This window comes from Barbatula barbatula (genome assembly GCF_947034865.1).
Source record: "Barbatula barbatula genome assembly, chromosome: 8".
Taxonomy (NCBI): Eukaryota; Metazoa; Chordata; class Actinopteri; order Cypriniformes; family Nemacheilidae; genus Barbatula; species Barbatula barbatula.
This window is the reverse complement of record NC_136771.1, coordinates 22904831-22916899: the sequence shown is the minus strand read 5'-3', so window position 1 is coordinate 22916899 and position 12069 is coordinate 22904831. Positions and strand designations below refer to the sequence as shown.

At 38.2% G+C, this 12069-nt stretch overlaps 2 protein-coding genes across 4 annotated transcripts; one reads left to right on the top strand and one right to left on the bottom strand.

Moving 5' to 3' along the window:
• Positions 1-1263: 1263 nt before the first annotated feature.
• On the bottom strand, positions 1264-4865 carry socs1b (suppressor of cytokine signaling 1b). Of its 3 annotated transcripts, XM_079463469.1 has the most exons (3): positions 4743-4865; positions 4584-4635; positions 1264-2854 (listed from the first exon to the last, which is right to left on the bottom strand). In XM_079463469.1, the coding sequence occupies exons 2-3, from the start codon at positions 4621-4623 to the stop codon at positions 2217-2219; spliced, it is 678 nt and encodes a 225-aa protein (XP_079319595.1). In that variant the 5' UTR covers positions 4624-4635; positions 4743-4865; the 3' UTR covers positions 1264-2216. The 3 variants fall into 3 exon arrangements, with proteins under 3 accessions (XP_079319595.1, XP_079319594.1, XP_079319596.1); XM_079463468.1 differs by lacking the exon at positions 4743-4865 and having other exon boundaries at positions 4584-4734; XM_079463470.1 differs by lacking the exons at positions 4584-4635; positions 4743-4865 and adding an exon at positions 3553-3668.
• A 2708-nt stretch (positions 4866-7573) lies between these two features.
• tlr2 (toll-like receptor 2) lies at positions 7574-11671 on the top strand. Its single transcript, XM_079463112.1, has 2 exons — positions 7574-7788; positions 8050-11671. Exon 2 carries the CDS (start codon positions 8051-8053, stop codon positions 10412-10414), a length of 2364 nt encoding a protein of 787 aa, XP_079319238.1. The 5' UTR covers positions 7574-7788; position 8050; the 3' UTR covers positions 10415-11671.
• The last annotated feature ends 398 nt before the right edge of the window (positions 11672-12069 follow it).

Here is a 12069-nt window from a genome sequence, read left to right as displayed (position 1 = left end):
AAACATAAGATCAGACATATAAACACGCAGGGACAGTAGGTGGCGGTATGACCTCTTGACACAAGCCATTCTACCTGCCATAAAAGAAGAATGCGTTCAGTATCAGCAAGCGTCTGTTCAAGGTAACAGTGCATTAACTCAAAGCTTTAAACTACCGCCTTCAAGGCAATATTAAAATACACCAAATAGCGTCTTTATTATTTTAGCATACTGTATATTATCCTACAGAATCTTATATTTAACTTATTAGTTTGCCTGTGTTTGGTTTGGCTGCCTAGCTGTGGGTGCAACCTTGTTTCAAACGATCCAAGGTTTCTTTTGTCTCACTTCACTAACTAAGATTTACACTTCTGCAAATATGTTCTTTCCAGGAATCCTGAACCTTTCTTTTCACTGAACATTTATGGTGGAATCACGCAAGTCTTCAATGGAAACTGACTCATACACATCACGTAAAAAGAGTGCATGACCGGAATAGCAAGAAACCAACAACTGCTAATGCTTCAACAAAAGCCTTCCATTTGCCTTCCAATCCCTAATCTATAAATAAACTACTGACAGGTGCAACATGAAATTGGTTACTTACCACTTATGTCTTTGCGACACCTAGCAGCGTATCATAGCACTGATGTTTGCGTGTAAATATACACAGTAACATAACAAATCAAACACCCACACTCAGCAGCCAGATAAGTTATTTTAATAGCGCCTTTTGAGTAAAAGTAAGCGTGCGTTTTTAAGTTATTTCTGTGGAGCGCCAAGCTCGTAGTGGATTGTGGGATTGCGGCGGAGCCCGCGCAGTAGGGATGTGACGTTTGACACAGTTAACCGAAAATTCGATTGTTTTGTGATATTTGAGATGTGTGCAATGATCATTATTTATAATACGTAGGCCTACGTAAAGGATTTTACATTTGCGAATTACAATGATGACATGGATGCGTCTGTGTCATTGCTAATAACTGGAACCACTCATTTTTCATATAATTATATATATAATTTCACACATTTAGTTGAACTCATATAAGTCATCCTGTTAATATTTCTTTTTATTTGCATACCGTTTTGGGTTGACTTCTTTTCAAGAGGATGATGTTTCTTGAAGTTACTTGGCGCAGAACAGTCAAGAGTTTGTTTTCCTTGTCTGACACATCCGTAAGACAAACATGCTTTGGTAGAGATATGGAATAAAACAATGTTAATTGAGTACGATTTCAATTGTTTAGAATGATTATTAAAAGAATTGAATCAGAAACCAGTAAATCTGACTGTATCGTTTAATAGTCAACCTAAGGATTCACAATCGTAATTCCTTTTTATGAACCGTTCAAGACATCATGAGAACCATTATGTTAGATGGAAAATACAAACTGGTTTTTCACACTGCAAATGTAAACACATCAAAGATAAAAACATACACTACACAAATATACAATCATCAGAAAGTTTCCTTGGAACACAGAAAGATCAGACATCCTTTTTGTCAATTTGATCTACATGAGATCATCCTTCCATCACCAACAGACTAAATAAAACTACAGAACTTGCTAGATGTTTTTGGTTGCTTTCAATACAAAAGTAACAATAGCTTTAAATGTTTTATCTGCTGATTATTGTTATTTTCGTAATTCGTGGAAGGCTGATACCCTTTCGTGGTTTCATGTATTTCCACTAGATGGGGATGTTTCTTTGAATCCAGAAAGCTTTCTGGTATTCCTAGTTGTGTCAGATTACAATCAAAGCCTTAGTGGTTAAAACAGAGAGAGAGATTACAGTCAATTAAATAAACCGCAACTGTAAATCGTTTAACAAATGTAATAAATAAAGGTTTTTGTACAACCGCAAAATATCACTAATGTACACCAAACTTGTGAAATGCCTTAAATGTCTACATGGCAGACATTGCCATAAAATTCAAACTACAGATGACATAAACTACCTCATGTAAATTTACCAAAAGTTCAATGCTGAGATCGGACCCCCAGTTCTGTGTGTTAAGTGGGTTTACAATCGCATATAAAGACACGCAACACTATAGAAGTAACACATTTAGGAATAAACCTTTCTAATGCCGCATTTCAATCAAACCGCTGTGTAGTGCACACACATAAATACACTATGTTCATATTGCCAAACTTCAGAATCCTATGAAATGATAAAAACACGTTTTCTTAAAGACATCAACATCAGTAACATGCTAACAGCACATATCCTACTCATAAACTAAAAGGGTACGACCACATAAATTCTTTTAGATTCCTGCTCAAAGGAAGCTGATGAATGTGTTCTTTCTCACAATTACGCATTACTGCCCTTCTTGCCAGTTCTTGCAGTCTCTGTGGCGCATCGCCGCGGTAAGGCCTACTCAAACTCTTTTTTGGTGATGCAATGTAGTAGGCCAAAAGGGCAAAAAGGCACAGGAACATGTGTTTGCTTCCTGCTAAACTGAATGCCCCATCCGTAAGGAGCACTCGCACGCTAGTCGGGCCTTCTGGGGCATGATAGCTCAGAGTGAAAAACACATTCGTCTGCATGCTGTCCCGGAGCAGAAATGTACCGAGGGGGAGTTTAGCCAGTTGTGCGTGTGCCTCGTCCACTTCCAGAGGACCCCAGTAAAATCCACTTTGGGTCAAGTAACGCATGGTCTCGGTGATGAGGTCACAGTCCTGCTGGTGGCGAAAGGGGCGAAAGTGTGTTGGTACGACTGGGCCGGGCGCGGGGAGCTCGGCTGCTTTGGAGGGGCCCTGTGGCTCAGCTGTAAGGTCGGTGTCATTGTGCTGGACCATTCTGGACTGGCTCCCACTCATCACATTCCTCCATTGTCTCGACGCATAAACGATCGATTCTGTGCAGCCTGTTAAAGAAAAACAAAAGTCATGCTTGGTCACATTTGAGAAAGTCATGGGGTGAGAAAAAACAGAGAATCTGCCCTTTTACATAAAGGTGATCCTCGGGTCCATGCAAACAAATGCAAAGGCGCAATAATGCTATTTTATTGCAGATGTTTGTCTTACGGCAATAAAGCTTTCTTTAACTGCAGGAGGGAAATTAAACATACGAAACAAAATAACGTCAAATAATAAGTTAATTATTGTAGTTGAACGTTTTCACAGACCACGGAACGATTGGACCCCACTTGGAAAGCGCTCCAGAAAACAAGGTTCCTCAAAAAATGATCTAATAGACTACAATTGTATAGAATATTTGCAGATGTAAAATACTTTTGTAACTGTGTATTCAAATGTTTTATAACATCATCGTGTCACCCGTTAACCGTGAAAAGTATTTTGGGGATTTTTTCCAGAAGGTAGAAAAATCTCTCATAAAACGTTCTCGTTTGGTAAGGCTTGAAAACCCCCATTTAAAACGTTTATTATCAACTGACAGACAGACAGACAGACAGACAGTCACCTTAACATTTCAAGAAAACCATTACAGGCATACTAGATTTCTCACAAAAACGATGGCTATAAATACAAAACGTGCCCCTCTAGAAAAGTGGACGAAGCGCGCATTGAGTCCATAGATCAAGAACAACCAGACCTCTCTTACCGCAATATGTAGTAGTGTGATGTCGACTAACCCAACTTCTCCCCAAATGTGTGAAAACCTTCTGCGATTCTCAGTTGTCACTGCATTCTTACAAAAGGCAGAGCAAAGTATAACCGAAACCGAAAGATTTGCAGCAAAATACGTCGCGCCTCTGACACATCACATATCTTCATATCGTATCTCTATACATCCCGTATACAATCAGGATGAAAAAAGCAATGTTATGTGCAAAACTGAATCCGGGATTTAAGCATGTTTCTACCCTGCATTGGAAATACTGAGTATGGTATCAACTCCCTCTCTCTCTCTTATGTATGCTCCTAAAATGGCCAAGATATTGGGTACACGGGAGAATAAATGCATGATGCGAAATAAAGACGACTGTTTTATGAGTTTAAACATAATGTTGACAATTGCTTAAACGAGTGCATTTGCATATTTATTTTAAAATTGATCTTTAGCATATATAGTGCGCGCTTTCGCTTTCACTTTGAAGTCCGACTTATTTTAAATCACGTGACCATTGAATGATCTAAACTTACAAATGGTTAATGATTGACAGCTTTAGGTTAGACATATTGTTTTCTTTGTTTGGTGCCACGTGAACATACTATGTAAAGTAAATTTGACAGCTACGTTTGAGTTATATACAAAAGCTGCAAAAACAACATATAGAAATATCCCATCAATGCAACTATAAGTTGGTGTTTTATAGGCTGGATGCAGTTTATTTAGACTAATATGATTTTTTTAAACCAGACACGATGCAACACAGTTGGACATAGCTTTAAGATCTCCTCTGACTCATGGTTTTAACTCAAGACATCGGCTAAACATTGCTGATGATAAAGAAAGCATGTATGCCTTTTCTAAAAAAACTAATAAGTTCATAGTATGTGTTTTGATGGCACACACTCAAATCAAATCCCTGACGTAAAATTATAATTAATTTAGCTTGTTTATATTACAATCATTTCCATCTGTCTTTGCATCACACTGTTTAGTTTGCAGATTTCAGGGGATACAAATACCTTGCACGGTACTCCAGATAAATCCAAAGACTGACACCATGAGTTGATTCCTCTTCGAGGCGAACCCCAAAAATACAAGAAAAAAATATGCAAACTTCAAGTAGATCGGCTGTTATGTCAACGTTATCAAGCTTCCCATATCACAACCTTCACATTTACCTGACAGAGATTTGTTTCTCCAGATGGGTGTAATGCCCTGTCTTTAGAAGCAAATTCTCACCCCAACCCATCGAAAGGTGCTCATCCATTTCAGTTTCGCTTTGGTAGGATTGTATGAGGGATGTTGCTCAATCACAACAAGCCAATATTTCAAAGACGTAAAACTGTATAATTTAAGTTAGAGAGAAGTAACGTTTAAACAATGAAATAATTTCAATGGATCTTGATTGAAACTTCACTTTCAGAATGACTCAAAATCTCAGGATTTCAAACAGTTTATCATTCTGAAACCGAAAATTAGAAATTAATATTACGTCAGCGATGATATTACCAAATCCTAAACTTTACACTTTATCAAACCGTAAAAGGCTGTGATAAAGTCTACCATCGCACATGATAGAAAGTTATTTAGTTTTCATTTCGTTTAGATACCATATGCACTGGCGGTTTCTTATCTACAACCAACAGCTGTAAAATAACAAGTTTGCATTTATCAGAAAATACAGGGAAAGTGCCTCTAAAACAGCACTTTATAAGCTTGCACTGCACTCTGCTGGCAAATCGTAAAATCTTCGAAAACGGCAGACATTATGACACTCAAATAAGAAAGCTTAAATAAGTGTGTATGATAAAGAAATGAAACCTAGTGACCAGTGACAAGACATTACTCATGGTTTCACTCACTAGGCAATCCTAAATCATTTATTGTACTTTTAACCCCCCCAAAACTTTCCATTGCTGTTCATGTGGCTGCAGAGGTTGTTTCATGTTCCTCCTTCTTGTGTCGCCTCAGTGCGTAGACACCAGCTGCGAGTGCAAGAACGCCATATGTGGCAAGAACAAACTAGAACAGAAAACCCAAAAATGTAATACATCATCATGTGATTGGGAGATAAGAATAATGACGGTCTCTGAGCAAGGATAAGGTCACCTAGCACCCTGTTTTAATCGTATTAATAGTATTAAATTACAGTCTCTTGACAAAATTCTAAAAATGCTGTTGTTGTCTCTTTAACAATAGCACATTGTGACACAATATGGCCATATAACTGTTCAGCATTAAGCAAAACACTGAGCTTACATTTCTGCGTCCTTTTAATGTGTAGCTGTTGAAATGTCTTCTCCATCCTGTCAGTTCACTTGGGGGTGTAGCATCAATCTTAAAGAGCTGTCTCTGTTAACAGATCAAAAACACACACATTTTAGAACATGCATTTTCAGAACAGCACTACGAAGGGCTTTATTCGGTATATTAGTCAAATATGATGACAGAAAATACGTTTTACTACATGCAAATGTACAATTTAAAGATGTTAGGGTTTATGACATCTACCTTGACCTCGGTTATGAGATGACCGAAGCTTGTCAGCGGGATGCGTGTCTTCACGGGGGAGGTCGGCATGTTTCAGCCTAAAACATTCAAACACGCGAACTGCAGCAAAAGAAATAAATACAATGAGATGAATCATATGAGAGGCTGTGACACTACATACGTTGTTGTTCAGGACTTAAGTTACTGTCTGTTTTACACACAAAAAACATACCTGTGTACAAGGACAGTCTTCAGATATTTACTTCCGGGTTTTTTTACGTCATGACGTAAATGCTTATCCAATAGTATGCGTCCTGGAGGCGGGACTTAGATTTAGTTAGAGTCAGGCGCGCCTAAACAGTGTAGATAAATGCACTTAGGGAAGGGGACACCTTATAAAACATCAAAATAAAGTGAAAATGGCGTTGTTTTATTGTTCTTTGAAACGGACACATTAGGAGATACAATTGCATTTTTCCCCCTAGAGTTTGCACTAGTTTTACTCTTCGGAGGGTGTAGGCCATAGGGACGATCACTTCCGAACGGAAGGCAAACTTGACGGTCAGCAGTGTAGAAGTTAAGGGTCCCTCCGAAGTGATGTAGCTAAGCTAGTAGAATAAATCATGTTATATAAGCAGTTAAATGCAAACAATTTCTCTGTTGGAAATTCAGCTTTTTTGAAAATGGATGTTTCTTTTTTTCCCTGTTTTAACTAAATTGGATTTTATGTATACAGACACCTACTTTTAATCTCGTTTACATTTATTCCTGCTGTGTATTAGACGCTATGGACAAAATAAATACAAAATAAAGAAAACCTTATACTTTCTCCAGTGTTCCTCTTATTTAATTTGTCTACAAACAGCCAAGAATGCATCACAAAACATTTCTATCATTGTTTTTCCAGTTATTCAATATTACAACAATTTCAGCACATGTAGTATAATACAGACATAGACCTAATAAGCTCTATTAAATAAAAATATAAACATATATATTTTCACACAATATGTTTTACTTGTTTCTGTTAATTTAGCTTGTAGTGTAATTATACATATTTTATAAAAATGTCTATATGTTTATATATATATATATAAGTATACATTTACAAATATATTCTAACATTTTAATCACATAAACACGTTTTGCGCATTTAAAAGTTAAGGTCTGGGGCAAACAAGTAACAAGGCTTTGAGCATTGGAAAAAGTGTTAAAAATAAATAATGAAGGCATGGCAAGCCTATCTATAACTCTTTATGACCTCTATAGATAAAACAGGCCTTTTGTTTTTAATCTTATCAGTACTTTGCTTGTTATGAATTGAAAGAGAGTGCAACCACACATGAGCTGAAGTGCTGGTGTGGCAGAGTTGCTTTCATGGCTTGTGTGATCTGCTACTTCCTCTTTTCAAATCCCTAATTCTGCACCAGATTTAGTCAAGCAGAAGAAATAAGATGTCTAAAATAGATGCATTTGCATAAATCTTATGCAATACCTTTAAGGCATCTTCAAACTACATGTGCAGTGCACTGAGAAAAAAGATATATACAGGGCAAACGTATTCATCGTTAATCTTTCGGGATGGAAAAATCTAGGAAGCAAATAAAAGACATGATTTAGTGAGTTTCTATCGGGCTTTGCAGTTCCTCTTAAAACTGCGTGTTTATTGCGTTGTCTACAATTACTGCCAAACTGTTTGGGTACTGAAGGGAGAACTACGATAACGCTTGCCAGGTAACCCAATTTCAGTCGTTCTATCCTGGATTAAGCAGGAGTTATAATACTGTAGCATTTTACATGTTTAAGTAAGTTTGGTTTATTTATGTTAAAGGTAAACAACAGTGACCATTATTAAATAGAAACACAGAATTTAGAAAATGTGTAAAACGCAATTAAAAGTATTGTTCTGATTAAAACATAATTTTGATTAATGACTAATATGTATTTTATCGCCTGTAGATTTGTAGATGTGAAATAGTTTTTCTCTCTTTGCAGGATGAGACTTTTGAGAGAAAAAGAGCCCGTAATTCTACTATTTGTATTTATTCTGATTTACGGTTTTGAATGCTCCAAGACCAAATGTAACAACTGCGACGAGCAACATTTTTGCAACTGTTCTTTCCAACATCTACAACACGTCCCAGAAATTCCATTGAATGCTCGGGGCCTCGACCTGTCCTCCAATGAAATCAAGTCGATCCGCATGACAGACCTCAGGCCACATACCGAGCTAAAAACCCTCAACTTACACAAGAACAAGCTCGTGTTTATTCACGAGGAGGCATTCAAGTCTCAAGCGAAGTTAGAAGTCCTCGATCTGTCTTTAAACAAGCTGGAAAATCTATCTTCGTGTTGGTTCAAAGAGCTAAAATCTCTTCAACAACTAAATCTTTTAGAAAACCCATACACCACTCTGGGACCTTCCCCTCTCTTTCGGTTTCTGGTAAACCTGAGGACATTACAAATCGGAAGTCTTTCACTGAAGGAGGTACACTGGATTGGCATGGATGAGCTCACTCATCTAGATGAGATGACAGTCGTTGGCGGTAGCCTAAAGGTATATGAGAACGGAAGCTTTCAAGCGTCCAGACCCGTTGGTTTAGTCTCCTTGAGCCTTCAAAGTCTATTCGAGAATGACCCAGAACTTGTCTATAAAATCCTTCAAGACGTCTCTCATTCTGAACTGATTATTAAAGATAGCATTATTAGAACCAATACTTCGACAGAACCCTTCAAAGCATCGAAAGAGGGGATTAGATGTCTGACGTTTTTAAACACCACCACGACAGATGAAGCCATCACCAATTTATTGTTGACTTTGGACGGCTCCCCTCTGTCTTACATCGGTCTTGAAGATGTGCATCTTGTTGGTCAAGGGTGGTGGCAGAAAGCCATGTTCACGCATTACGAAACCTTGCATACGGTCTACATACGTAATCTTGACATACAAGGGTTTATCAAATTTAGCAGCATGATTCAATTGGCATTTCTTCTAAAGAATTTCCACAAGCTATCTGTAATAAACAGCATGCTTTTTGTGATTCCTCGACAAACGACTTGTTTATTGCCACATATCGAATACCTTGACATGAGCCAAAATCTTCTGACAGACCTGACAATTCAGGAGACCTTGTTTACTGGATTTGGTCAACTTCAGAACCTCAACACACTCAACGTGAGCCAGAACGCTTTAAAATCTTTCGGGGTGTTGTCCAGTCTCGTGGCCAATCTCAAGAGACTTATTCATTTAGATGTAAGTCACAATAGTTTCGTTTCCATGCCAGAGAAATGCCATTGGCCAGCGACTCTCAGGTTTTTAAACCTTTCGAATACGAAGCTTCTTCGGTTGACCCCTTGCCTGCCTTCGAGCTTAACCGTACTGGATCTGAGTGAAAATGATCTTAAATCGTTCCATCAAAGGTTTCCTAAACTGACAACGCTTATACTGACAGGCAACAGATTTTTGAATCTACCACAGGGTGGATTATTTCCAAATTTAGGGACGTTGTTAATTCAAAGGAATGCCTTGAGGATGTTTACACAGAAAGATTTGAGTAGCTTGAAAAACTTGCGATACTTAGAGGCGGGTACAAACAACTTTTTGTGCTCTTGCGAGTTTGTGTCTTTCTTCAGAAATAAAGTTGACGATCTTGTCACTCTAAGGGACGGTCGTCGTAACTATGTGTGCGACACCCCGTTCTCTCTCAGGGGGGATGCTATTGACAGTGTAAGATTGTCAGTGTTCGAATGTTATATGATTCCGGCTGTTTCGACCCTTTGTTCTGTGATTATTTTGGTCCTTATAGTTATGGCTGTCACCTGTCATAAGCTTCACATCATCTGGTACCTGCACATGACTAAAGCATGGATACAAGCCAAACGAAAGCCAGCCGTTAGTCGTTCCCCTGAAGAACTTCGCTATGATGCTTTTGTGTCGTACAGTCAACATGATGCTGAATGGGTCGAGGAGATCCTAGTTCCAAATCTAGAGAACGCTCAGCCACCTTTTGCTCTATGTCTGCACAAACGGGACTTCCGGCCGGGTCGTTGGATCGTGGATAACATCATCGACTCGATTGAGAAGAGCCATCGGACACTGTTTGTTCTGTCCGAGCACTTTGTGACCAGTGAATGGTGCCGCTACGAACTGGACTTCTCACATTTTCGCATCGTTGACGAACAGAACGATTCTGCCGTCCTGATACTGCTGGAGCCAATCGAGAAAGAGACGATACCCAAGCGTTTCTGCAAACTGAGGAAGATTATGAACTCAAGAACATATCTGGAGTGGCCTGAGGATGAAGAGAAAAGATCAGAGTTCTGGAGCAACCTGAAAGCTGCGCTGAGTAGAGATCAATGATAACGTTTTGGTTTAGGGCTGGGTTTTAGAAACACCACATTTTTCTTGAAGTGATAGTTCACCCCAAATTTAAAATTCTGTCATACCTGTTTGATTTTCTTTCTTTACATTGCACATAAGAAGATATTTTGGAAAATGCTGTTAACTGGCACCCATTCACTTGCATTGGTTTTGTGTCCATACAATAGAAGTGAATGGGCGCGGTGCTGCTCGGTTACCAGATTTCTTCAAAATATCATCTTTTGTGTTCTTTGGAAGGAAGGAAGTCATGCAGGTTTGAAATGACAAGAGGGTGAACAAATGATGACAGATTTGTATTTTTGGGGGAACTATCACTTTAACGTTAAAAAGAGAAGGATCCAAAGATCAAATTGTTACGGCTCATTTGTGTTGATTTAGGCGGTGTGTGTTTTTTTATTCCAACTATTCTGTGACCAATACTTGGCATACATCTGTGACTGTAATGTGATTGAGGAGTTAACAGCACAACAAATATTGACATTCAGGTCACGTGTTATTGTCAGATCTAACGATAGGCCATTCTACTATTGAGACGTATTGCTCGATGTTTAAATGCTTTTTTGAGCAAAAAAGTACAACAATTGTATCAGAATATAGAACCAAAAGTTAAATAAAATCATGTGGGCTTAGTGAAATAAAAGCATTAAATGAGCGTTTTAATGATTTCACGCATATTTACTGGGTTTTAAAAATAATCAATATATGTGTTTAGATAGTGACTGATTTTATAGGTGAGGGAGAACTTCTAAGGTGAACAGTATTTTATGCATTTGGCGCCATCTATTGGATATTTCATTTTTTCATCTAACAGTGAAACTATTAGAAATCCTTCTTTGTATGTCTCTTTGGCTAAACGCTGCTCAATGCTTGCATGCAATTAAAAAAATCTGATTTATTTTGACTGAATTAGTGAATGGTCATATGCCATTGGTAAATGTACAGTTCGTACAGTTTATAAATAAACACACATGAGGGATGTTCATTTGTTTCCTGATTGTATAAATGGTTTTAAAGAATTAATGTACCCTTTGACTGCTGCAAAATATGTGAATATATTGTCATTTTCTGCGAAGGCACAGTCACACTGAAGTATTGTATACAGTTCAAACGTGTCATCCGACTACCTGCCCTAACCTGAAATGTCTTAACTATATCCTAGTCTATATATATCTGCCTTCATAGTTGATCCTTGCCTTTACATGTGTGGTTTCATTAAATTCATCTGTGTAACCAACCAACCAATATTTTTGGTACTTTAGAGCACGAGTTATCAATAGCATGCAGACCCCTTGTAATGCGCATTTTGTATCTCTCTCTCATCTCGTACTCCTGACCAACTCCTCAGCTCATTGGTACAGACTGCAAGACCTGAACTTGAATGATGGGGGCATACAAAATAGACAGTACTAGGGGTTTTCCAGGATAGGTGTGAAAACCCCTGCTTTGGAGAACAGCATTCACGCAAGTGTATCGAATGTAAGACCCCCGGTTTGGATAGAAAACCACTGCTAGAATACAAACATTTATACAGCTGGCATCGAAACGTTATACTGTTGATGCTGGTATAAAACTGTGGAAAGATCCTTGGTCTCCCTAGGCATTTGCTGATGTAGGCCTATGCGTTATATCCAATT